This window comes from Lampetra planeri, chromosome 52, assembly GCF_965212315.1.
Source record: "Lampetra planeri chromosome 52, kcLamPlan1.2.h2, whole genome shotgun sequence".
In the NCBI taxonomy this organism is placed as follows: Eukaryota; Metazoa; Chordata; class Hyperoartia; order Petromyzontiformes; family Petromyzontidae; genus Lampetra; species Lampetra planeri.
Window position 1 is genome coordinate 6,845,093 of NC_136158.1, and position 25,562 is coordinate 6,870,654.

Consider the following 25,562-nt stretch of genomic DNA (forward strand, 5'->3'; position numbering starts at 1 on the left):
CGTCCTCAAACATTGCCACTGAGGAAACAGGCAGCTGGGCATGGTGCTGGCCACCTTCCGTTTTGCTCGCTAACAGCACTTGCCCCTCAGCCTTAAATGAATATCAGTTGTGGTTTGTCAACAGCATTGGGGAGACAAAAGCGGCCGGGTGTGGTGTATACCCACCAACCCCTTCGTGTGCTGTGCCGGCCTTTATAGCTGCTCGCGAACAGCTCCAACAGTCTGTTGAGGTTATATTCCTGTAAATGTGATCGTTAATTAGGATCGTCTTGCCGCGTCGCGTGGTCGCGTCGGGTGGTCGCGTGCCCAAGTCGTGTGACCGCGTCACGTGGTCACGTGCCTGAGTCGCGTCATTGTGGTGGCTGGCGGCTGTCGCTCCCCACAGGGCGGCTGTCGTACGACGGGCTGTGCCGCTACCTCATGTGCGACGACAACGCGCCCGTCTTCCTCGACCGCCTGGAGCTCTACCAGGACATGGAGCAGCCGCTCTCGCACTACTACATCAACTCCTCGCACAACACCTACCTCGTGGGCCGCCAGTTCGGGGGCAAGTCCTCGGTGGAGATGTACCGCCAGGTGCTGCTGGCTGGCTGCAGGTGAGGCCCCTGCCGACAAAGCCCACCGACACGGCCCACCAACACGCCCACCGACAAGGCCCACCAACAAGGCCACGGACAAGGCCCACCGACAAGGCCCACTGACACAGCCACCGACAAGGCCACCGACACGGCCACCGAAACAGCCACTGGCAAGGGCCACCGCCGTCACCACGCAGTGCGATTAGCGCGCGCGGTCAGCACACGCACCCCTCTGTCCGAATGATTATGTCCGATCCGGCAACCAGAACATCCCCGAGTCAACGTCATCCACTCCTCCCCCCCCACCTGCCGTCCATGCTGTCGGCTCCCTGCCCCTGCGCAAGTCCTGGCTCAAGGCCTTCCTCTTCTCCTCTGCCTATGACTGACCGACTCTTCTATAGGCTAAATGTGTATATGTAAACTACTAAACTAGATTTTTATTTTATTGCCAGGGTAAAGTCCACTGAGCTATATATAGCTTCTTTTTCAGAAGCGACCCTGGCCATCACGAATGATAGCTCAACGAAATGGACTATCATCAGGTGGAAATGTATAGCAGCCAAATAATCTAAACGTGTTGATGTTGATTCTAATTTTTAGGGGAAAATCGGAGGAACCGGAGAAAAATCCACGCGACCATGGGGAGAGAGAGGGAGAGACATGCAAACTCCAAATATCAAGCAGGCGTCAGGGTCAAGATCGAACCCACGACCTCCTGTATACCAGGCGAGGTAGTTAACATCTCTCCCCGTGTGTTCCCCACGTTACTCTGTGTACAGGTGCGTGGAGCTGGACTGCTGGGATGGGAAGGGGGAGGACCAGGAGCCAATCATCACGCACGGCAAGGCCATGTGCACCGACATCCTCTTCAAGGTACCGTGGGGCACAGCGTCAATGCACACGTGGACCCCCGCAGCACGTGTGTGTGTACACGTGTGTCTGTGTGTACACGTGTGTGTGTGTGTGCACGTGTGTGTGTGTGTGTGTGTACACGTGTGTGTGTACACGTGTGTCTGTGTGTACACGTATGTGTGTGTGTACACGTGTGTGTGTGTGTACACGTGTGTCTGTGTGTACACGTGTGTGTGTGTGTGTACACGTGTGTGTGTGTATACACGTGTGTGTGTACACGTGTGTCTGTGTGTACACGTGTGTGTGTGTACACGTGTGTGTGTGTGTACACGTGTGTGTGTGTGTGGAGCGAGTGGTAGTGGTTAGCGCGCTGAACTACAAACCCGGCCACCCGAATTTGATTCCCGCTCACGGCCAACACCAGTGACGATTATCTGAACCGGTCCTAGGCCTCCCCTAGGTAGACTCAGCCACAAATGAGTACCTGGTGTGGTGTGTAAACATCGCCACTGGGGAGACAGAAGCGGCTGGGCGTGGTGCTGGTCACCCACTTACTCGTGTGCCATACCGGCCTTCATAGGTGCTGCTCGCTAACAGTACTTGCCCCAGCAGTCTGTTAAGGCTACACGGGGGATCTTTCTCTTTGTATTTTTGTGTGTGCACGTGCGCGTGTGTTTGCGTCCCCACAGGAGGTGATCCAGGCCATCAAGGAGACGGCGTTCGTGACGTCCATCTACCCGGTCATCCTGTCCTTCGAGAACCACTGCAGGTGCCCTCAACAACAACCCCCGTCCTCTAAAACCTCCGTCCTCTAGAACCACTGCCCCCTAGAACCTCTACTCACTAATCCCGCGGGCTACGGGTGTGTGTGACACCGCCCATATGTGTGGTCCTACCTCCTCGTGGTGCCGGACGGGCGACGCTGTCGTGGGGAGTACTGTCGGGGGAGGGCCAATTCCAATTGGCCTTTCCCCTCATGGCATTTGTAACCACCACAGCGGCCAAATGGGGGCTCTGGACGGGTGCGAGGGGCTGGTGACCCCTCCACCTTCAATTAATTACCACTAAACCATGACGACAAAATAAATAAGCCTGTGCCGGAGGCCCCGGGGGGACAGGCATCTATGACGTCTCCTGGCCAAACCCCATTTGGCGGAGCCAGGAGACTGAATCTTTACCCTCGAGTCTTCTCCAGAAACAACAAAAAATCACTACGTGTGGCCACGTGGAATGTTCAAACGCTCACTGCGGAGGAAAGGCTGCCACTCCTTTGTCGGGAGCTGGACTGGTATTGCCTGGATCTCTGTGGTATTCAGGTGGTCCGGTGGACCAGCTCTGGCTCCTGCCACCATGAGGAGTTGACAGTCCTCTTCTCGGGGCAGGAGACTGCCAAACAACAGGGAGTGGCTCTTCTTCTGAGGCTGCGTAGGAGGAAGTTACTCCCTGTGAGCAGCTGGCTGAGGTGCCATCTGTTGAGGAAGTACGCTGTGTGGAATATTCCTGGTCTGTCGCTCCGCACGAGGCTTCAGGTCTTCTCGGCCAGTCATTCCCTCCCTTCTCTACACTTGCGAAACGTGGACCCCCCTAATGGAACATTTTTGCCGGTGAGAACATTTTGGCTGGCCTGCCTACGATCCATCCTTGGGTTTAATCAGGATGGATTGTGTGAGGAGCTCACAAATCCTTGATAGATCTGGACAAAGTCCCATCGGTGAGCTCCTCTGGCAGGCAAGGCTGCGTTGGCTGGGCCATGTAGCCCGCATGCCCATTCACCGCATGCCGAAACAGCTTTTGTTCGGCCAGATCGAGGGAGAAAAAGGGGCGCGGCACGGGCTAGAGAAGAGATTGAGTAATGTGGTACAGGAGGATGTGAAGCTGAGTGGACTTGCCGATGACTGCTACCAGCGGTGTCAAGATCGGCCTCTGTGGAGGAGGCTCGTGAAGGACGCTACTGAGCAGTTGGAGACAGTTGCTCTGCAACAACAATGGAGGCAGGAGGAGCGACGCTCACAACAACGAACGGAGCGCCGGGTGGCTAAAGTACAGCAAGTTGGTACAGTAGGGGGCACAGGTGGTGTATCAGCCAGTCCTCTCAGTCGATCTGTGGCATCTGGATCTTCCCCGTGACCTCCTGCCAGCGGGCGTTCGACACTTCACGTGACCTCAAGGTGCACATAGCCTGGCACAAGCGTCGTGCTGACGTCACCGCCACTTAGTGGTGAATGGCGGTCGTTGTTGCTATTGGTGAGGCCCGCGTGTGTCTGTGTGTGACACCCACGTGTGTATGTGTGTGACGCCCGCGTGTCTCTGTGTGTGACGTCCACGTGTGTCTGTGTGTGACGTCCACGTGTGGCTGTGTGTGACACCCACGTGTGTCTGTGTGTGACGTCCACGTGTGTCTGTGTATGACGTCCACGTGTGTCTGTGTGTGACGTCCACGTGTGTCTGTGTGTGACACCCACGTGTGTCTGTGTGTGACGTCCACGTGTGTCTGTGTGTGACGTCCACGTGTGTCTGTGTGTGACGTCCACGTGTGTCTGTGTGTGACACCCACGTGTGTCTGTGTGTGACGTCCACGTGTGTCTGTGTGTGACACCCACGTGTGTCTGTGTGTGACGTCCACGTGTGTCTGTGTGTGACGTCCACGTGTGTATGTGTGTGACACCCGCGTGTGTCTGTGTGTGACGCCCACGTGTGTCTGTGTGTGACGCCCACGTGTGTCTGTGTGTGACGTCCACGTGTGTCTGTGTGTGACGTCCACGTGTGTCTGTGTGTGACACCCACGTGTGTCTGTGTGTGACGCCCACGTGTGTCTGTGTGTGACACCCACGTGTGTCTGTGTGTGACGTCCACGTGTGTCTGTGTGTGACGCCCACGTGTGTCTGTGTGTGACGTCCACGTGTGTCTGTGTGTGACACCCACGTGTGTCTGTGTGGTGACGTCCACGTGTGTCTGTGTGTGACGCCCACGTGTGTCTGTGTGTAACGCCCACGTGTGTCTGTGTGGTGACGTCCACGTGTGTCTGTGTGTGACGCCCACGTGTGTCTGTGTGTGACGCCCACGTGTGTCTGTGTGTGATGCCCGCGTGTGTCTGTGTGTGACGCCCACGTGTGTCTGTGTGTGACGCCCACGTGTGTCTGTGTGTGACGCCCACGTGTGTCTGTGTGTGACGCCCACGTGTGTATGTGTGTGACACCCGCGTGTGTCTGTGTGTGACGCCCACGTGTGTCTGTGTGTGACGCCCACGTGTGTCTGTGTGTGACGCCCACGTGTGTCTGTGTGTGACGCCCACGTGTGTCTGTGTGTGACGTCCACGTGTGTCTGTGTGTGACGTCCACGTGTGTCTGTGTGTGACACCCGCGTGTGTCTGTGTGTGACGTCCACGTGTGTCTGTGTGTGACACCCACGTGTGTCTGTGTGTGACACCCGCGTGTGTCTGTGTGTGACACCCGCGTGTGTCTGTGTGTGACGTCCACGTGTGTCTGTGTGTGACACCCGCGTGTGTCTGTGTGTGACACCCACGTGTGTCTGTGTGTGACACCCGCGTGTGTCTGTGTGTGACGTCCACGTGTGTCTGTGTGTGACACCCACGTGTGTCTGTGTGTGACACCCGCGTGTGTCTGTGTGTGACACCCACGTGTGTCTGTGTGTGACACCCGCGTGTGTCTGTGTGTGACGTCCACGTGTGTCTGTGTGTGACACCCGCGTGTGTCTGTGTGTGACACCCACGTGTGTCTGTGTGTGACGTCCGCGTGTGTCTGTGTGTGACGTCCGCGTGTGTCTGTGTGTGACACCCGCGTGTGTATGTGTGTGACACCCACGTGTGTCTGTGTGTGACACCCACGTGTGTCTGTGTGTGACACCCACGTGTGTCTGTGTGTGACACCCACGTGTGTCTGTGTGTGACGTCCGCGTGTGTCTGTGTGTGACACCCGCATGTGTATGTGTGTGACACCCACGTGTGTCTGTGTGTGACGTCCACGTGTGTCTGTGTGTGACGTCCACGTGTGTCTGTGTGTGACACCCGCGTGTGTCTGTGTGTGACGTCCACGTGTGTCTGTGTGTAACGTCCGCGTGTGTCTGTGTGTGACACCCGCGTGTGTCTGTGTGTGATGCCCGCGTGTGTCTGTGTGTGACGCCCACGTGTGTCTGTGTGTGACGTCCACGTGTGTCTGTGTGTAACGTCCGCGTGTGTCTGTGTGTGACGTCCACGTGTGTCTGTGTGTAACGTCCACGTGTGTCTGTGTGTAACGTCCACGTGTGTCTGTGTGTGATGCCCGCGTGTGTCTGTGTGTGACGCCCACGTGTATCTGTGTGTGACGCCCACGTGTGTCTGTGTGTGACGCCCACGTGTGTCTGTGTGTGACGCCCGCGTGTGTCTGTGTGTGACGCCCGCGTGTGTCTGTGTGTGACGCCCACGTGTGTCTGTGTGTGACGCCCGCGTCGCTGTCTGATTGCGTGCCCCCCCGCACAGCAAGCCGCAGCAGTACAAGATGGCGCGCTACTGCGAGGAGATCTTTGGAGATTTCCTCCTCAAGGAGCCGCTGGAAGGACACCCGGTGAGATGGCGGGGCGACCGTGTGTGCCTGCGTGCGTGCGTGTGCGTGTGTGTGCGTGCGTGCGTGGGTACACGTGGGTACGCGTGCGTGTGGCCGGGCCCTCCGTGTGTCGGTGGTGAAGCCCACGCCATCGTTATTGCCCTTGCTGATGTCGTTATTGCCCTTGCTGATGTCGTTATTGCCCTTGCTGATGTCGTTATTGTTGTTGTTGGCACTGTCATTGTCGTCGTTGTTGTTATTGTTGTTGTCGTTGTTGTCTTTGTTTTCGTCGTTGTCATTGTTGTCTTTGTTGTCATTGTTGTTGTCATTGTTGTCTTTGCTTTCGTCGTTTTGATTATTGTTGTTGTTGTCGTCGTTGTCCTCACTGTGCAGCTGGAGTCGGGGCGACCTCTGCCCTCGCCCAACGACCTCCGTTACAAAATCCTCATCAAGAACAAGCGCCTGCGGCCTGAGGTGGAGTCCAGTAAGTGTGACGCGTGCGGCGGAGGTGGTCCCTGTCATCGTGATCGTGGTGATGATGGTCATGATTATTGACTGGATGACGATGGTGATTGTTTTGGTCATGATGATGGCGATGCCGATGACCTGCAACAGTGACGATGTTCATGATGATGGTAACAGTGCGATGGTGATGATGTCGGTGATGGTGATGATGATGGCTATGACGTTCATGGAGCCGATGGTGATGTTAATATTGGTGATGGCGGCGGTGTGTTGATGGTGATGATGATGCAGAGCAGTTGGAGGCGTTCTGCCTGTTGACGGAGGGAGACCCCATGGCTCAGGCGAGCATCCTGGAGGAGGAGGCGGAGGATGAGGGAGAGACCGGTACTCACACACGCACTTACTTACACACACACACATACTCACACATACTCACACACACACGTACTCACACACCCGGCGCTCCGCTCGATGGTCAGTGGGCAGATCAGCTCTATGGTAGGTCCTGGTGTCAAGGACATGGGCCCGCATCCGCTGTTCCATCACTATGTAGTCTAGCAGATGTTCTTGCTTGGACCCGGCATGCATCCATGATGTGGTGTGGATGCGCCGATGCCGGAACAGCGTGTTGGTAATTACAAGCCCATGGGCTGCACAAAAATCTAGCAGCCTCCTGCCATTGTTATTGAGCTGATCTGGCCCATGCCTTCCAATTACTCCAGACCAGGTGCCAGCATCATGACCAACTCGGGCTTTGAAGTCACCCAACAAGATGACTCAATCCCAAGGAGCCACTTTAGCCAGCACCTGTGACAAGAGGTCATAGAAAGCATCTGACTCATCGGCCTTGCCTGCATCCCTCCACGTATGTTCGTCTTCAGTGGGGGCATAAGTAACCACGATCACCACTCCTCGCCTCTGGTTGATGGGAAGGCAAGCCCAAAGTAGCCTGGGGCTTACAGCTTCCCACACTTCACTGCCACGCTCCCACGCCCGCTTCATTCTTTCATTCAGAAGAAGAGCCGCACCCTGTTGTTTGGCAGTCTCCTGCCCCGAGTAGAGGACTGTCCACCCCTCATGGTGGCAGGAGCCAGAGCCGGTCCACCAGACCTCCTGAATACTACAGAGATCTAGGCGGTACCGGTCCAGCTCCCGACAGAGAAGTGGCAGCCTCTCCTCCACGTGGCCACACGTAGTGGTTATTTGTTGTTTCTGGAGGAGGGTAAGGATTCAGTCTCCTGGCTCCACCAAACAGGGTTTGGCCAGGAGACGTCATAGATGCCAGGTCCCCCTGGGGCTTCCGGCACAAGCTTATTTATTACATTTTGTGGTGGTGGTTTAGTGGTAATTCATTGAAGGTGGAGGGTGTCACCAGCTCCTCGCACCTGTCCAAAGCCCCCATTTGGCCGCTGTGGTGGTTACAGACGCCATGAGGGGAAAGGCCAATCGGAATTGGCCCTCCCCCCACGGCACTGCCCAAGACAGCGTTGCCCGTCCGGCACCACAAGGAGGTAGGGGGTTGTTTTGGCAGACACATACAACAACAACAACGGCCATTCGCCACTAAGTGGTGGTGACGTCACCACGACGTTGTGCCAGGCCATGTGCACCTTGAGGCCACGTGAAGTGTCGAACGCCCGCTGGCAGGAGGTTACGGGGCAGACCCAGGTGCCACAGGTCGACTGACTGAGATGACTGGCTGATGCACCACCTGTGCCCCCTACTGTGCCAACTTGCTGTGCTTTAGGCACCCGGCGCTCCGCTCGTTGTTGTGAGCATCGCTCCTCCGCCCTCTGTTGTTGTTGGAGGGCGACTGCCTCTAGACACATACACGTACTCACACACACACACACGTAATCGTACACATCCCCATCACACCCCAAGGTGAACAGGACATGGCTCCGACTCCCTGCCATTCAGCTTTACCCGGGCCTGCTCACAGTAATGAAGGTCCCCGTGCAAACACAAAGATCCCCTGTGCAGCCTTTGACAGACTTTTGGAGTGGCGGTTGCAATCACCTCTGTGTGGGCCAGTATGGCGTACGTGGGTGCGGGTGCCCACCACCACACCTGGCCGCCTTCATCTCACAGCGGCGATGCTTACACACCACGCCCGAGTGCCGATTCGAGGCCGATTCGACCTAGCGGTAGGCCCCGGGACCGGTTCGGATCCACCCACTGCTCTCGGCGGTCGCTAAAGCGGGGGAACCGAACTCTCGGCGGTGTGCGCGCGCGCGTCAGTCGAACCGGAGGATGAGGCCCACCCCGAGCTGAAGTTCGGCGCGGAGTTGACGGTGGTGGCGGCCGCGGTGGTGGAGGCGGCGGCGGCGGCGGCGATCGTCAAGGAACGCTCCAGCAGCAGCCTGAGCAGCAGCAAGTCGGTGATCCTCCGCAAGGTGAGACGCCTCACCTGTCTCACCCTCACCTAGGTTACGCTCACCCTCACCTGGCTCACTATTACCCTCACCTGCGTCACTCGTTCACCCTCACCTGTGTCACACTGTAGCCCCGTCTCGCCAGGTGAGGTGAGGGTGGTCTCCCTGTGATACTCACCTGGGTGTTTCTCTTCACCTTGACTGCTGCCAGGTCATGGAGGAGGCGGATCACGAGAAGAAGGTGAGAGCACCCATGCCGCCTTTGCGAAGGGCGCGCGGGAACCTGGGCGCGCCACGCAAGACAGCCCAGTGGCCTAGCGAAGAGACACGGAGAGATGGGGAGAGATGGGGAGAGATGGGGAGAGACGGGGGGATACGGAGAGAGATGGAGACAGATGTTGGAGAGATGTGTAGAGATGGGAAGAGAGAGCTAGATAATGGGGAGACAGGGAGATGGGAGAGATTTGTAGAGATGGTGAGAGATGACTGGAAATGGGTAGAGATGGGGAGAGGGGGAAAGAGGGGTAGAGATGGCTAGAGAATGGGGAGAGATGGGGAGAGATTTGTAGATATGTGTAGAGATTTGTAGAGATGGGTAGAGATGGTGAGAGGGGGGAAGAGAGGGGGAGAGATGGCTTGAGAATGGGGAGAGATGCGGGGAGACGCAGTGTCACTCTGTCCGTGTGAGGCAGCGTGGCGCTGTCTGCGTGACGTTGTGCTGCCGTGGTTATCGCTGGGGCAGGCCTGCGTGTCGGTGGAGGACGAGCAGGCCTTCATCTCCACCTACAAGTACGTGGGTGGCACCACCAAGATCCACCCCTACCTGTCGGCCATGGTCAACTACGCACAGCCCGTCAAGTTCCAGGGCTTCGACGTTGCCGAGGGTGAGCAGAGAGAGAGGTGGAGAGAGAGAAAGGTGGAGAGCGAGAGAGAGGTGGAGAGCGAGAGAGATGTGTGTGTGTGTGCGTGTCTACGTGTTGTACATGTGTGTGCGTGTGTGTGTACGCGTGTGTGTGTTCATGCGTGCCCCGGGTGCCTCGCAGAGCGGAACATCCACCACAACATGTCGTCGTTCAGCGAGTCGGTGGGGCTCGGCTACCTCAAGACTCACCCCATTGAGTTCGTCAAGTATCCTTCATCCCCCCCCCCCCTCCTCCCCGGTGAGTCGCGGTGAACATCGGAGAAGCCCCAGGGTAGAGGAAACGGAGTTCCGGGTCGGTGACCGCCGGTGGCCGCGCATTTGCCACTGGTCGTCGCCGGCGGTCCGAAACCGGCAAGCCCCCCACTCCACGTAATACTGCGGGGGGGGGGGGTTGCGGGGGGTGTGGGAGGGTGGGGTCCCCGAGATGATCTCACAGCTTCCCGAAGAGCTCCTCGATCTCGGTGCGTGGGCAGATCTTGTGGTGGAGCTCGTGGAACTCCAGCGATGGGAGAGGGGGGGGGGCGCATCGGCCGGATGGTGGCAAGGCGCCGCCTCGACCGAAGGACGGTAAAGAATGCCCGCGACATCGCTCGGGGAGGAGCTACGCCCACCGTGCTGTGCCCAGCGTCGCGCGCCATGAGACTCAAAAGTGATGCCGCAAAAAAAATATTTCACTTAATCGGGGGAAAAGCACAGCAGTCAACTGCTGGATGAAGGGTCGAGCCATGGCCGTTGGTGGTGGAGGGTGGCGCAATCATATTTTTCTCCCCCATTCTGGTCGGCACGGGTTGCTGACGTGGGGGGGGGGGGGGAGCCCCAGACTGGTTCTGATGTCACCCACCACCGATGTTAGCTGTGCCCAGGAATCAAACTCAGGCGGCTGGGTTCATGGCGACAGCGTGCTCACCACGTGCGCCATTGCTGTCCACCTCAGTGAAGTTGGTGCTCGCAGAATTAAATTGGAGTGGGAGGTCAGCGCCAGGTCAGAATGAATCAGAGTGAGTGGGAGGTTGAGGTCAGGTCCGACTGAATGAAATCCGAGTGATCGGGAGGTCAGCACCAGGTCAGAATGAAATGTGAGCGAGGTCAACTTCACCCTTAACGCGCCCGTCAGCTACAACAAGCGGCAGATGAGCCGCATCTACCCCAAGGGAGGCCGTGTCGACTCCTCCAACTACATGCCGCAGATCTTCTGGAACGCCGGCTGCCAGATGGTGTCGCTCAACTTCCAGAGCCCCGGTGAGCTGGTCGTGCCGCCACCTCCAACCCGCGCCACCCGCGCCACTCAGCTCCACTCGCTCTCCTGACCCCACGGGATCCCGGACACCCCGGAGGGTAGCGCGGTTTGCCCGCTTTTTGTGGAGCCTCCAATCCGCATACTTGTCAACCCGTACAGTTTACCTGTATTGTTGTACAGGGAAATTGAGTTTTCAAGTGCATACGGCATACAGCCGTTTCAACACGGGCAACATCTATTTTTGTCTATTTGTTTGTGTTTCTCCCTTTTGATGGGACTTTGTAGGATGAACCTTGAGATTTAGGAGGGCAAGGGGTGACCAATACGGTCTGAATTGGTTTGTAATAATGTGGTGGGGCACTGGTACGGGGTTGACAGGTATGGATCCGGCAGGCCGCCCGCCCTGGGTAATGGTGTGCGGAGCACGTAATAACAACCGTACAATGCTTCCCAACGCCGTCCGCTTCGCTCACAAGTGGACACTCCAGATCCCCTTGATGTCGTTCGAAGACGAGTACGTAGGCCCAGTGTGTCCAGGAGTCACGGTTAGAATTTGCCAATTTTGAAACAATATTTGCATCGCGATTGTCGCCCCACGACTGTGAAACTTTGGCAGATGCTCCTGAACAAAAAGCAAAACTCTTGAGGCTCTGTGAGACTTTCCTGCGTAAATGAGCGGGATCTGACAATCACGTCGCTTAGACAAATCCAAACTCCTCCCGTGATTGAAGCTTCTAAAGGTTCCCATTTGACCGGGATTGGTTTCAGAAAGGCCATCTCAGTGTCCCCCATTCAACGTCTCTGAAAACGTCCGAATTTTTTTCATGATTTCAAGATGTTTCGCCTCATCCTGGACTTGCAGGGTAGTGTACGGGGCTACGTGGGTAGTGGGCGAGGCTACGCGGGTAGTGGGCGAGGCTACGCGGGTAGTGGGCGGGGCTACGCGGGTAGTGGGCGGGGCTACGCGGGTAGTGTCCGGGGCTACGCGGGTAGTGGGCGAGGCTACGCGGGTAGTGGGCGAGGCTACGCGGGTAGTGGGCGGGGCTACGCGGGTAGTGGGCGGGGCTACGCGGGTAGTGTCCGGGGCTACGCGGGTAGTGGGCGAGGCTACGCGGGTAGTGGGCGAGGCTACGCGGGTAGTGGGCGAGGCTACGCGGGTAGTGGGCGGGGCTACGCGGGTAGTGGGCGGGGCTACGCGGGTAGTGAGCGGGGCTACGCGGGTAGTGGGCGGGGCTACGCGGGTAGTGGGCGGGGCTACGCGGATAGTGGGCGGGGTCACCCGAGTAATGGGCGGGGCCACCCGAGTAGTGGGCAGGGGTACCCGAGTAGTGGGCGGGGGTACCCGAGTAGTGGGCGGGGCTGCCTGAGTAGTGGGCGGAGCCGGTGACCCGTGATTCCCCTCCCGAATCTGGTGCCTTAATGGCCAAGTATCACGTGCACATTGCGATCAGAAAACTGGCCACAATGATCGAACGAGCCCCCCCTCGCCCCCCCCCCGTGTTGTGACTTGAACGAGCTTGGGCAGTCTGTCAACAGTTAACCCTCGTGTAGAGCCTCTTGCAGGAACGTCATGGTGTGTCCCCACCTTGTGTACCCACCTTGTGGCACCACCTTGTGTCCCCACCTTGTGTCCCCACCTTGTGTCGCCACCTTGTGTCCCCACCTTGTGTTTCCACGTGTGCCATCGATGCCTTTGTTTCCCCAGACCTGGCCATGCAGCTGAACCAGGGAAAGTTTGAGTACAATGGCTCCTGCGGGTTAGTGAACGAATAACAATCATAACCACCTCCAACATGACCACAACCACCTCCAACATAACCACAACCACCTTCACCATGACCACAACCACCTCCACCATGACCACAACCACCTCCACCATGACCACAACCACCTCCAACATGACCACAACCACCTCCACCATAACCACAACCACCTCCACCATGACCACAACCACCTCCACCATGACCACAACCACCTCCACCATGACCACAACCACCTCCAACATGACCACAACCACCTCCACCATGACCACAACCACCTCCACCATGACCACAACCACCTTCGCCACCACCATCACCAACACCACCATCACCACCTCTTCTTCTAAAGATCCCCCGTATAGCCTTAACAGACTGTTGGGGCAAGTGCTGTTAGTGAGTAGTGCCTATGAAGGCCGGCAGGCACATGTGGGTGGCCAACACCACGCTTACCCGCCTTTGTCTCCGTGGTGGTGATATTTTCACACCACACCAAGTACTAGGTCCATGACTGGTTTAGACACTGGTGTTGGTCATGAGCAGGAATCTAACTCGGGTCGCCGGGTTTGTAGCGCTATCAACTACTACACCACGGCTCCCTATTCCACCACCAATGCCAACAACAACAACCGCCAATTGCCACTAAGTGGCGGTGACATCACCACGGCGCTCGTGCCAGGCTGTGTGCACGTTGAGGCCACGTGAAGTGTCGAACGCCCGCCGGCAGGAGGTCACGGGACAGACCCAGGTGCCACGGGTCGACTGACCGAGATGACCGGCCGATGCACCACCTGTGCCCCCGACCGCCAATACCACCACCACAATCCCCTCCACCGCCACCACCATTGTTGTCGCCCCAATAGGTGCTCGCTGACCGCGCTTGCCCCGAGGGTGCGCGTAGGCTGCACGGGCAGACCCCTGTCCCGCTGTAACCGCCGTGTGCGGCCTGCTGCAGGTTTCTCCTGAAGCCGGACTTCATGCGCCGCCCCGACCGCACGTTCGACCCGTTCTCCGAGACGCCGGTGGACGGCGTCATCGCCGCCACGTGCTCCGTGCAGGCGAGTGTCCACCGGGTGTTGCTGAGTCGTGTGTCACTGTGTGTGTCACAGTGTGTTTGGTTTGGCCATGTTTGTTTGTTGTAGTATGGAGTTAGACTGATGGCCTTAATCTAAGTTGTCTTGTGCTTGTTGTTGTTTGACTTGCATCCCACTGGGATTTTTGCACATGGCGTTGGTGTACGGTGCTTTTTTCTGGAATTTTTGCTGTTTTTTTCCTTGGATTTTCTGTTTGCACTTAGTCACATAGTCACTTTAAGATGTTTTCTTGTTCATGTTTTAGTTTTTTGTTTATTGCGGTTGCACCCGATTCAAGAGCCGAATAGCCCAGAGGGCTATACCAAATAAATGAACTTGAACTTGAATACTTGAAACTTGAAACTGAGTAATGTGTCACTGCGAGCCACGGTGTGTGTCACTGGGTGTCATGGTGTGTGTCACTGAGTAATGTGTGTCACTGGGTGTCACGGTGTGTGTTACCTGGTGCCACTGAGTAGTGTGTGTCACGGTGTGCCACGGTGTGTGTCACTGAGTAATGTGTGACTGCGTGTCAGGGTGTGTGTCACTGTGTGTCACTTCGTGTGTGTCAATGTGTCAATGTGTGTGTCGCAGTATGGGGATGCAGTAGTGAAGTGGTTAGTAACCTGCACTACGAAGCTAACGACCCAAGTTTGATTCTCGCTTAAACGGGCTCACAGCCGACACCGGTGATGATTATTTGAACCGGTAGACTTAGCCTCAAATGATTGCCTGGTGCGATGTGTAAACATTGCCACTAGGAAAACAAATGCAGCCTCGATAGGTGCTCGCTAACAGCACTTGCCCCAACAGTCTGTTTAAGGCTACACGGGGGGGGGGGGATCTTTGTCTTTGTCTCTACACGGAGTGCACAAAGTCGCCCACAGCTACGGGCGGGCGGGTGGCTTGCGAGGTTTGACCTTGCGGGCTCGGGCGGGGGGGGGGATTGTGCATGGTTACTGGACAGATCATCTCGGGACAGTTCCTGTCGGACAAGAAGGTGGGCACTTACGTGGAGGTGGACATGTACGGCCTGCCCACGGACACCATCCGCAAGGAGTTCCGGACACGCATGGTCCTCAACAACGGCCTCAACCCGGCCTACAGCGAGGAGCCGTTCGTCTTCCGCAAGGTGCCCCCCCCCCATGCCTCGCGTCCCCTCCCCGTCGTTTAGTTTTCGATTGAGTTGAGATTCGAGAGCGACAGGGTGGGTGGCGGCAGCGTGCGGTGGTCGCACTCTTGCGCCTCGGCAGCAAAGAAGGACGACCCTGGGTTTCCGATTCCTGCTTTGGGGGCGGCTCTCTGCGTGGAGTTTGCACCTTCTCTCTCTCTCACTCCCACCCCTTCTCTGTTCTCCACGGGGTTTCCATCCGGGTTTTCCAGTTTCCTCCCACAGCTATAATAAGAAGAAAACACACCAGAGTTAACCGCATCCTAGCTGGGCTCGTGGGTCGCTGGCGGGGCCCCGGGGTTGCTCACGCCACGCCGAGGGGGGACACGGCGGCCGGCAGTCGAGACTAACGACGGAGAGGGAAACGTGCCCAAGAGGACGTCCACCGCGGAGTTGGAGCAATGAAATCTGCTCGTGCGCAGCAGCTAGATGAATGCCCTCTGTACGGACTCGCCCCGGCCACTGGAACATCAAATTTCCATCCCCGGCTGAGGCCTGTAAATGGGAGATGAGCCACCGGTGCCTCGAAGCGGCTCACCCGAGCCAGCGGGAGATCTCTGTGGGTTTGATCCGTCCGCGTGAGCGCAGGTGATCCTGCCGGACCTGGCGGTGCTGCGGATCGCCGTGTACGACGAGAACAACAAGCTCATCGGGCAGCGGATCCTGCCGCTGGACGGCCTGCAGACGGGCTACCGGCACATCTCCCTCCGCAATGAGGGCAACAAGCACCTCTCCCTGCCCACCGTCTTCTGCGACATCGTCCTCAAGACCTACGTCCCCGACGGGCTGGGAGGTGAGGGCACAAGCGGGCGCGGACATGGGGGGCGCGGACACGGGGGGCGCGCGCCGGAGGGGCGACGTCGCGCTGGTCGGGTGTGAGCTGAGCCACGGGACCAGCCTGGGTGGCGGTAGCGTTGCCGTGGTTAACGCTGTTGGGCGGTGGCATCGCCGTGGTAACGTTGTTGGGCAATGGCCTTTGCGCGTGTTCCAGATTTCGTGGATGCGCTGTCCGACCCGAAGAAGTACCTGTCGCTGGCTGAGAAGCGGGCAAACCAGATGAAAGCGATGGGCATCGAGACGGTGAGTCCTCACCGGGGAGTCCTCACCGGGGCGGTCGTCTTCGCCACGTCCACGCGCTCGCATCGCGTAGCCATCAACCATGCGGCACCCCTCCCTGAGAGCACATGCATGTGTGTGTGCGTGTGTGTTAAGGCTATACGGGGGATATTTGTCTTTGTGTGTGCGCGCACGTGTGTGTTTGTGCGCGCACGTGTGTGTGTGTGTGTGGGAAGCGGTAGTGTAGTGGTTAGCGTGCTGTGCTACAAATCCGGAGACTCGAGTTCGTTTCCTGCTCACGGCCAACACGAGTGACGATTATCAGAACCGGTCCTGAGCCTCCCCTAGATTGACTCAGCCTCAAATGAGTACCTGGTGCAGTTTGTAAGTATCGTCACTGGGGAGACAAAGGCGGCTTCGTGGTGCTTGCTACCTACCCCCTCGAGTGCCATTCTGGCCTTCACAGGTGCTACTCGCTAAAAGCACTTGCCCCAACAGTCTGTTGAGTCTATACGGGGGATCTTTCTCTTTGTCTTGTACCTGGGCATACAGAGCGACATCCTGGACATACCGAGTGGCGGCACGCTGAGGAGCGACAGCCGTGGCGGCATCACGCCGGTGCGGGCGAGCGTCACGCCACAGAGCAGCTCCGAGCTGAAGCACTCGGCCTCATCCTACTACTGCGAGCAGGACAGCCATGGCACGGAGCGCAAGAGAGGTGCTCCCTCCTCCCCCTCCTCCCCCTCCTCCCCCTCTTCCTCATCTCCCTCCTCCCCCTACTCCCCCTCCTCCTACTCCCCCCTCCTCTCCTTCTCCCCCTCCTCCCCCTCCCCCCTCCTCCCCCTCTTCCCCCTCCTCCCCCTCTTCCCCCTCCTCCTACTCCCACTCCCCCTCCTCCCCCTCCTCCCCCTCCTCCCCCTCCTCCCCCTCCTCCTACTCCCCCTCCTCCTACTCCCCCTCCTCCTCCTCTCCCTCCTCCTCCCGCCTTCTTCCCTCCCTACCATCCCACATATATTCTTTAATTAATTAACTGAACAAATTTTTACTTTAAGTGTAAGGCTCACAGAGCTTTTACACTATGAGACTTCCTTTACCAGTGGCAAAATATAGTAATAGGTTTTTACCCTTTCAACTGGTACAAAAACTGACACCTTTATACAAGGGATCATGTTTGCAATAACCACAACACAAGCAGTCAAAATGCAAACAAAAAGAAACAACTCTGATAATTATAATGATATGCACTGTCCTTGAAGTTGATTGGTCCACACCCGAGACAGCTTTTTCTTAGAGCCTAGTCTCCATTGGTGTTGGACCAGATGACTGGGCTCTAAGAAAAGCTGTCTTGGGTGTGGACCAATCAACTTCAAGGACAGTGCATATCATTATCAGAGTTGTGTCTTCTTGTTTGCATTTTGACTGCTTGTGTTGTGGTTATTGCAAACATGATCCCTTGTATAAAGGTGTCAGTTTTTGTACCAGTTGAAAGGGTAAAAACCTATTACTACTGCTCACAGAGCTGTCAAGCTCTTCTTTTCAGAAGCGACCTGGCTTTCGCAAATGATAGCTCAATGAAGCGGATTATCATCGCGTGGACATTTATAGCAGCCAAATACTCTGAAACACGTGATGTTGATTCTAAATGTGGAGGGAAAAAAACCGGAGGACCCGGAGAAAAATCCACGCGACCATTGGGAGACAGAGAGAGAGAGACACGCAAACTCCAAATATACAGCAGGCATCGTCAGGATCGGGATCGAACTCACGACCTCCTGTATACCGGGCGAGGTAGTTAACATCTCCTAGCCACCGTGGCGTCCCACTCCTCACCTCCTCCTGCTCCTTGTCCTCTTCCCCTCCCTCGTGCATTGACCCCTATGGCACAGCGAGTGTTGAATCACCGTATTGTTGTTACGCTTTCTCCCGGACAATTCCATCCATACGAATGACAACCGTTGCTTTGCCACAACGTGGGGTGCGTTGCACAAATCACGGTGACGTCGTCCCTCTTCGTCCGTTAAGAGGGTTTTTGTTTGTTTGGGGTTAGATTGTGTGAATATAAATGTGTCGTTAACCCGCCACCACCACCTGACGCAGCAAATTAGCTAAGGTTTGTGATGTTAACAAAACGCACCGATACGTTACCAGTTCGGCAATTGTTGTAGAGAGTAAACCCACAACAACATTCACAATTCGAGTACCTTGACTTTTCGCAGGTAATTACAACAAGCTTCATCAGGCGATAGCCAGAGTTGCGGAGTAATCCTCCTGTTTCAGTCTTAAATAGCGGCGAGGGATAAATGTGATGTCGTTACTTGTGAGCCAATCGGGTGAGAAGACCAGAGGGGGGTTAGTGTATTCAAATACATTACAATAGATATCTATTATTGGTTGGGTTATTCACAGTTAATCAACATACATAATGTATGTCATTATGTATGTACATTATATATAATGCAGTCTAGTCCCACGGTGCTTAAGGCCTCTGCTGAAGGCCCGTAGGCTGTAACGTAGAATGTGGTTCATCAGCGGGGCGGGGGGGGGGGCATAGCCCCCGTCATGGTGACCGCCATGGTGAGGTCGTGTCGTTATCGCCTCATTAATGGTGAGATTGTGTCGTTATCGCCTCATTAATGGTGCGATCACCCTGTCATTCCTCGTTAACCGACCATTGACCTTCCCTTCGCGTCCGCTGATCGGTATGCCTCTGCAGACACGGTGGTCATCCCACAGTTCACCATCGAAGACTTGAAGAGGATGAAGGTGAGATGATGGCGATCCCCCCCCTGAAGGCCGGTGCCGATCGCTTTGCGTCTATAGTGAGAATACGAAGCTCCTGGGGCATACCTGTGCAGTGACTTCGGATATGGACTGGTGAGGGTTTCTTTATTGAAACTTTAACTTGACTTAAGACCGCGGCATCGCAAGATAGCGGCGACGTGAAGACAGTAATAATGTGAAGACAGTAACGACGTGAAGACAGTAACGATGTGAAGACAGTAACGACGTGAAGACAGTGATGACGTGAAGACGGTGACGACGTGAAGACAGTAATGACGTGAAAACAGTGACGATGTGAAGACAGTGACGACGTGAAGACAGTAATGACGTGAAGACAGTAACGACATGAAGACAGTAACGACGTGAAGACAGTAACGACATGAAGACAGTAACGACGTGAAGACGGTGACGACGTGAAGACGGTGACGACGTGAAGACAGTAACGACGTGAAGACAGTAACGACGTGAAGACGGTGACGACGTGAAGACAGTAACGACGTGAAGACAATGACGACGTGAAGACAGTAACGACGTGAAGACAGTAACGACGTGAAGACAGTGACGACGTGAAGACAATGACGACGTGAAGACAATGACGACGCAAAGACGGTGACGACGTGAAGACAGTAACGACGTGAAGACAGTAACGACGTGAAGACGGTGACGACGTGAAGACAGTAATGACGTGAAGACGGTGACGACGTGAAGACAGTGACGACGTGAAGACAGTAACGACGTGAAGACAGTAACGACGTGAAGACAATGACGACGTGAAGACAGTAACGACGTGAAGACAGTAACGACGTGAAGACAGTAACGACGTGAAGACAGTGACGACGTGAAGACAATGACGACGTGAAGACAATGACGACGCAAAGACGGTGACGACGTGAAGACAGTAACGACGTGAAGACAGTAACGACGTGAAGACAATGACGACGTGAAGACAGTGACGACGTGAAGACAGTAACGACGTGAAGACAGTAACGACGTGAAGACAGTAACGACGTGAAGACAGTAACGACGTGAAGACAATGACGACGTGAAGACAGTGACGACGTGAAGACAGTAACGACGTGAAGACAGTGACGACGTGAAAACAGTAACGACGTGAAGACAGTGACGACGTGAAGACAGTAACGACGTGAAAACAGTAACGACGTGAAGACAGTGACGACGTGAAGACAGTGACGACGTGAAGACAGTGACGACGTGAAGACAGTGACGACGTGAAAACAGTAACGACGTGAAGACAGTGACGACGTGAAGACAATGACGACGTGAAGACAGTGACGACGTGAAAACAGTAACGATGTGAAGACAGTGACGACGTGAAGACAGTAATGACGTGAAAACAGTAACGACGTGAAGACAGTGACGACGTGAAGACAGTAACGACGTGAAGACAGTAACGACGTGAAGACAGTAACGACGTGAAGACAGTAACGACGTGAAGACGGTGACGATGTGAAGACAGTGACGACGTGAAGACAGTAACAACGTGAAGACGGTGACGACGTGAAGACAGTGACGACGTGAAGACAGTGACGACGTGAAGACAGTAACGACGTGAAGACAGTGACGACGTGAAGACAGTAACGACGTGAAGACAGTGACGACGTGAAGACAGTGACGACGTGAAGACAGTAACGACGTGAAGACAGTGACGACGTGAAGACAGTAACAACGTGAAGACAGTAACGACGTGAAGACGGTGACGACGTGAAGACGGTGACGACGTGAAGACAGTAATGACGTGAAAACAGTGACGACGTGAAGACAGTAACGACGTGAAGACAGTGACGACGTGAAAACAGCGATGACGTGAAGACAGTAACGACATGAAGACAGTGACGACATGAAGACAGTGACGACGTGAAGACAGTGACGACATGAAGACAGTGACGACGTGAAGACAGTGACGACGTGAAAACAGTGACGACTTGAAGACAGTGACGACGTAAAAACAGTGACGACGTGAAGACAGTGACGATGTGAAAACAGTGACGACGTGAAGACAGTAACGACATGAAGACAGTGACGACGTGAAGACAGTGACGACGTGAAAACAGTGACGACGTGAAGACAGTGACGACGTGAAGACAGTGACGACGTGAAGACAGTGACGACGTGAAGACAGTGACGACGTGAAAACAGTGACGACGTGAAGACAGTAACGACATGAAGACAGTGACGACGTGAAAACAGTGATGACGTGAAAACAGTGACGACGTGAAGACAGTGACGACGTGAAGACAGTGACGACGTGAAGACGGTGATGACGTGAAGACAGTGACGACGTGAAGACGGTGACGACGTGAAGACAATGACGACGTGAAGACAGTGACGACATGAAGACAGTGACGACGTGAAGACAGTGACGACGTGAAAACAGTGACGACGTGAAAACAGTGACGACGTGAAGACAGTAACGACATGAAGACAGTGACGACGTGAAAACAGTGACGACGTGAAAACAGTGACGACGTGAAGACAGTGACGACGTGAAGACAATGACGACGTGAAGACAGTGACGACGTGAAGACAGTGACGACATGAAGACAGTGACGACGTGAAGACAGTGACGACGTGAAAACAGTGACGACGTGAAAACAGTGACGACGTGAAGACAGTAACGACATGAAGACAGTGACCACGTGAAAACAGTGACGACGTGAAAACAGTGACGACGTGAAGACAGTGACGACGTGAAGACAGTGACGACGTGAAGACGGTGACGACGTGAAGACGGTGACGACGTGAAGACGGTGACGACGTGAAGACGGTGACGACGTGAAGACGGTGACGACGTGAAGACGGTGACGACGTGAAGACGGTGACGACGTGAAAACGGTGACGACGTGAAAACGGTGACGACGTGAAGACTGTGACGACGTGAAGATGGTGACGACGTGAAGACGGTGACGACGTGAAGACGGTGACGACGTGAAGACAGTGACGACGTGAAGACGGTGACGACGTGAAGACAATGACGACGTGAAGACAGTGACGACATGAAGACAGTGACGACGTGAAGACAGTGACGACGTGAAAACAGTGACGACGTGAAAACAGTGACGACGTGAAGACAGTAACGACATGAAGACAGTGACGACGTGAAAACAGTGACGACGTGAAAACAGTGACGACGTGAAGACAGTGACGACGTGAAGACAATGACGACGTGAAGACAGTGACGACGTGAAGACAGTGACGACATGAAGACAGTGACGACGTGAAGACAGTGACGACGTGAAAACAGTGACGACGTGAAAACAGTGACGACGTGAAGACAGTAACGACATGAAGACAGTGACCACGTGAAAACAGTGACGACGTGAAAACAGTGACGACGTGAAGACAGTGACGACGTGAAGACAGTGACGACGTGAAGACGGTGACGACGTGAAGACGGTGACGACGTGAAGACGGTGACGACGTGAAGACGGTGACGACGTGAAGACGGTGACGACGTGAAGACGGTGACGACGTGAAAACGGTGACGACGTGAAAACGGTGACGACGTGAAGACTGTGACGACGTGAAGATGGTGACGACGTGAAGACGGTGACGACGTGAAGACGGTGACGACGTGAAGATGGTGACGACGTGAAGACGGTGACGACGTGAAGACGGTGATGACGTGAAGACGGTGACGACGTGAAGACGGTGACGACGTGAAGACGGTGACGACGTGAAGACGGTGACGACGTGAAGACGGTAACTACGTGAAGACAGTAACTACGTGAAGACAGTGACGACGTGAAAACGGTAACGACGTGAAGACGGTGACGACGTGAAGACAGTGATGACGTGAAGACGGTGACGACGTGAAGACAGTGACGATGTGAAGACGGTGACGACGTGAAGACGGTGACGACGTGAAGACGGTGACGACGTGAAGACGGTGACGACGTAAAGACGGTGACGACGTGAAGACAGTGACGACGTGAAGACAGTGACGACGTGAAGACAGTGACGACGTGAAGACGGTGACGACGTGAAGACAGTAACTACGTGAAGACAGTAACTACGTGAAGACAGTGACGACGTGAAAACGGTGACGACGTGAAGACCGTGACGACGTGAAGACAGTAACGACGTGAAGGTAGCAATGACAAGAGACAGCGATGACGGCCAGAACCCCAAGCAAACAACCCTGAACCCCACTCCTCGCCCCCTTTTTTATCCCCGGCATGGCCCTCCTTTGCCCTTGGCCCCGCCTTTGATCTCGAACCCTCTGGCGAGTTTCCAAACCTTCTTGGAGCTTGCCGACACACTGTCTTTACACCTGTAAAAAAAAAAATCCGTGTGGCGGTGTGGTCCTAAGTGACATGAACTGCTGTGCCGTGCGCCGCTATGTCAGGGTTTCCTGAAACTCCTGAGGAAGCAGCAGAAGGAGCTGGTGTGCTTGAAAAGGAAACAGGCGAAGGTGAGTGCCATTCAGAGTGGACCCACATGCCCAGCGACTCCTCTTGCAACAGACACAATCCCCACCAATGATAAAGATCCCTCGTACAGCCCGTGCTGTTAGCGAGTAGCACCTATGAAGGTCGGCATGGCGCACGAGGGGGTGGGTGGCCAGCACCTCGCCCCGGCCGCCTTTGTTTTCCCAGGTGGCGATGTTTACATACCGCGCCAGGTACTCATTTGCGGCCGAGTCGACCTAGGGGAGGCCCGGGATTGGTTCAAATAATCATCACTGGTGGTGGCCGTGAGCGGAAATCGAACTTGGGTCGCCGGGTCCGTAGCGGCAGTGCACTAACCGCTACACTGCTCTCCACACAATCCCCACCATCTCTCTCGCCCACACGCATTGCTTGCCTCACACCTCGCCACCCGCACATCACACCGGCTGACTAACCCCTCAGCCGTACACGCATGCCGCTAGTAAATTGTTGTGACTGGGACTGTGGCGCTGAAATGCAGGAGGTGTGTCGAGGTCGATTAACGATGGCGACGATGGAGGGGTGTGTGGAGGAGAAAGGATCGTGACGCCGCCAGGGGGAGATGGCGGCTTGCGTGAAAGCTGTCAGAAATTTGCCGGTTGCTTGGGGGTGTCAGGAAGGGGGGTCTCCGTTAGCCAATCGGAGCAAGGGAGAAGGGTCACGGCAGAAAGCCGCGGCAGGATGCCCGCGGACCACGTGCTGAAAAACGCTTCTCTTCAAACGGCGAGGATCCAATCGGCAGGGAGGTGGGATATTAGGGAACTGATGATTGAAGAGCGAGTGAGTGGTAGCATCTGACGGGCAGCTTCACTTAGACATGCCGATGAGTGGAACGTGTGCGATGCGGTGCTCGCTGGGGCCGTGTAAGGCGGTGGGGGCTGTTTTTGGGGACTGCGTTACCGGGGTGGAACTAATAAAGACTGTGGGCTTAGCTTGCTTATCAATCTTCACGTTGGCGCTCGCTAACGGCACTTTCCCACTGACGGCATGCGTAGGCCTTACACGAGAGGGGATCTTTGTGGCCGTGTATGTTGATCTGTTACGTTGCGTGCGAGCACCGCAGGAGCAGTACGCGGTGCAGCGCACTCACTGCCAGCAGGTGGACAAGCTGGTGGCTCAGCACGACAAAGAGAAGATGGGTCTGGGCAAGGGGCTGGAGAAAGCTGTGCGGAAGCGTGGGTCAGTAGAGAGCAGCGCCCTCTGGGCTCTGTTGTTATCTTGGCATTTGGTGGCGCTGTGTGACGTTTTGTCAGTTGGTCCCCCTGGGTGTCGTCTGTCAGTTGTCATCTGTCAGTTGGTCCTGCTGGGTGTCATCTGTCAGTTGTTGTCAGTCAGTTGGTCTTGCTGTGTGTCGTCTGTCAGTTGTCTTCAGTCAGTTGGTCCTGCTGGGTGTAGTCTGTCAGTTGTCAGTCAGTTGGTCCTGCTGGGTGTCGTCTGTCATTTGTCAGTCAGTTGGTCCCGCTGTGTGTCATCAGTCAGTTGTCATCTGTGATTTGGTCCCACTGTGTGTCGTCTGTGAGTTGTCTTCAGTCAGTTGGTCCCACTGTGTGTCGTCTGTAAGTTGTCTTGAGTCAGTTGGTCCCACTGTGTGTCGTCTGTCAGTTGTCGTCAGTCAGTTGGTCCCACTGTGTGTCGTCTGTGAGTTGTCTTCAGTCAGTTGGTCCCACTGTGTGTCGTCTGTCAGTTGTCGTCAGTCAGTTGGTCCCACTGTGTGTCGTCTGTCAGTTGTCGTCAGTCAGTTGGTCCCACTGTGTGTCGTCTGTCAGTTGTCTTCAGTCAGTTGGTCCCACTGTGTGTCGTCTGTCAGTTGTCTTCAGTTAGTTGGTCCCACTGTGTGTCGTCTGTCAGTTGTCGTCTGTCAGTTGGTCCTGCTGGGTGTCGTCTCTCAGTTGTCGTCAGTCAGTTGGTCCCACTGTGTGTCGTCTGTCGGTTGTCAGTCAGTCAGTTGGTCCCGCTGTGTGTCGTCTGTCAGTTGTCTTCAGTCAGTTGGTCCCGCTGTGTGTCGTCTGTCAGTTGTCTTCAGTCAGTTGGTCCCGCTGTGTGTCGTCTGTCGGTTGTCGTCAGTCAGTTGGTCCCACTGTGTGTCGTCTGTCAGTTGTCGTCAGTGAGTTGGTCCCACTGTGTGTCAAGTGTCAGTTGCCGTCAGTCAGTTGGTCCCACTGGGTGTCGTCTGTCAGTTGTTGTCTATCAGTTGGTCCAGCTGTGTGTCGTCTGTCAGTTGTCGTCAGTCAGTTGGTCCCACTGTTTGTCGTCTGTCAGTTGTCTTCAGTCAGTTAGTCCCACTGTGTGTCGTCTGTCAGTTGTCGTCA

At 55.6% G+C, this 25,562-nt stretch overlaps 1 protein-coding gene across 1 annotated transcript in view; it reads left to right on the top strand.

Moving 5' to 3' along the window:
• Positions 1-25,562, top strand: part of LOC144734683 (1-phosphatidylinositol 4,5-bisphosphate phosphodiesterase beta-4-like) — a 95,602-nt gene that overhangs the window by 31,236 nt on the left and 38,804 nt on the right. Inside the window, exons 12-31 of the mRNA XM_078616983.1 lie at positions 386-596; positions 1,358-1,451; positions 2,120-2,199; positions 5,905-5,989; positions 6,362-6,452; positions 6,725-6,817; positions 8,675-8,829; positions 9,020-9,049; positions 9,551-9,692; positions 9,852-9,936; positions 10,845-10,969; positions 12,673-12,724; positions 13,680-13,782; positions 14,765-14,929; positions 15,557-15,761; positions 15,960-16,048; positions 16,577-16,742; positions 18,738-18,787; positions 23,172-23,237; positions 24,317-24,432. Of these exons, the coding sequence (XP_078473109.1) occupies positions 386-596; positions 1,358-1,451; positions 2,120-2,199; positions 5,905-5,989; positions 6,362-6,452; positions 6,725-6,817; positions 8,675-8,829; positions 9,020-9,049; positions 9,551-9,692; positions 9,852-9,936; positions 10,845-10,969; positions 12,673-12,724; positions 13,680-13,782; positions 14,765-14,929; positions 15,557-15,761; positions 15,960-16,048; positions 16,577-16,742; positions 18,738-18,787; positions 23,172-23,237; positions 24,317-24,432 (2,203 nt within the window). The remainder of the gene's footprint in view (positions 1-385; positions 597-1,357; positions 1,452-2,119; positions 2,200-5,904; positions 5,990-6,361; positions 6,453-6,724; positions 6,818-8,674; positions 8,830-9,019; positions 9,050-9,550; positions 9,693-9,851; positions 9,937-10,844; positions 10,970-12,672; positions 12,725-13,679; positions 13,783-14,764; positions 14,930-15,556; positions 15,762-15,959; positions 16,049-16,576; positions 16,743-18,737; positions 18,788-23,171; positions 23,238-24,316; positions 24,433-25,562) is intronic.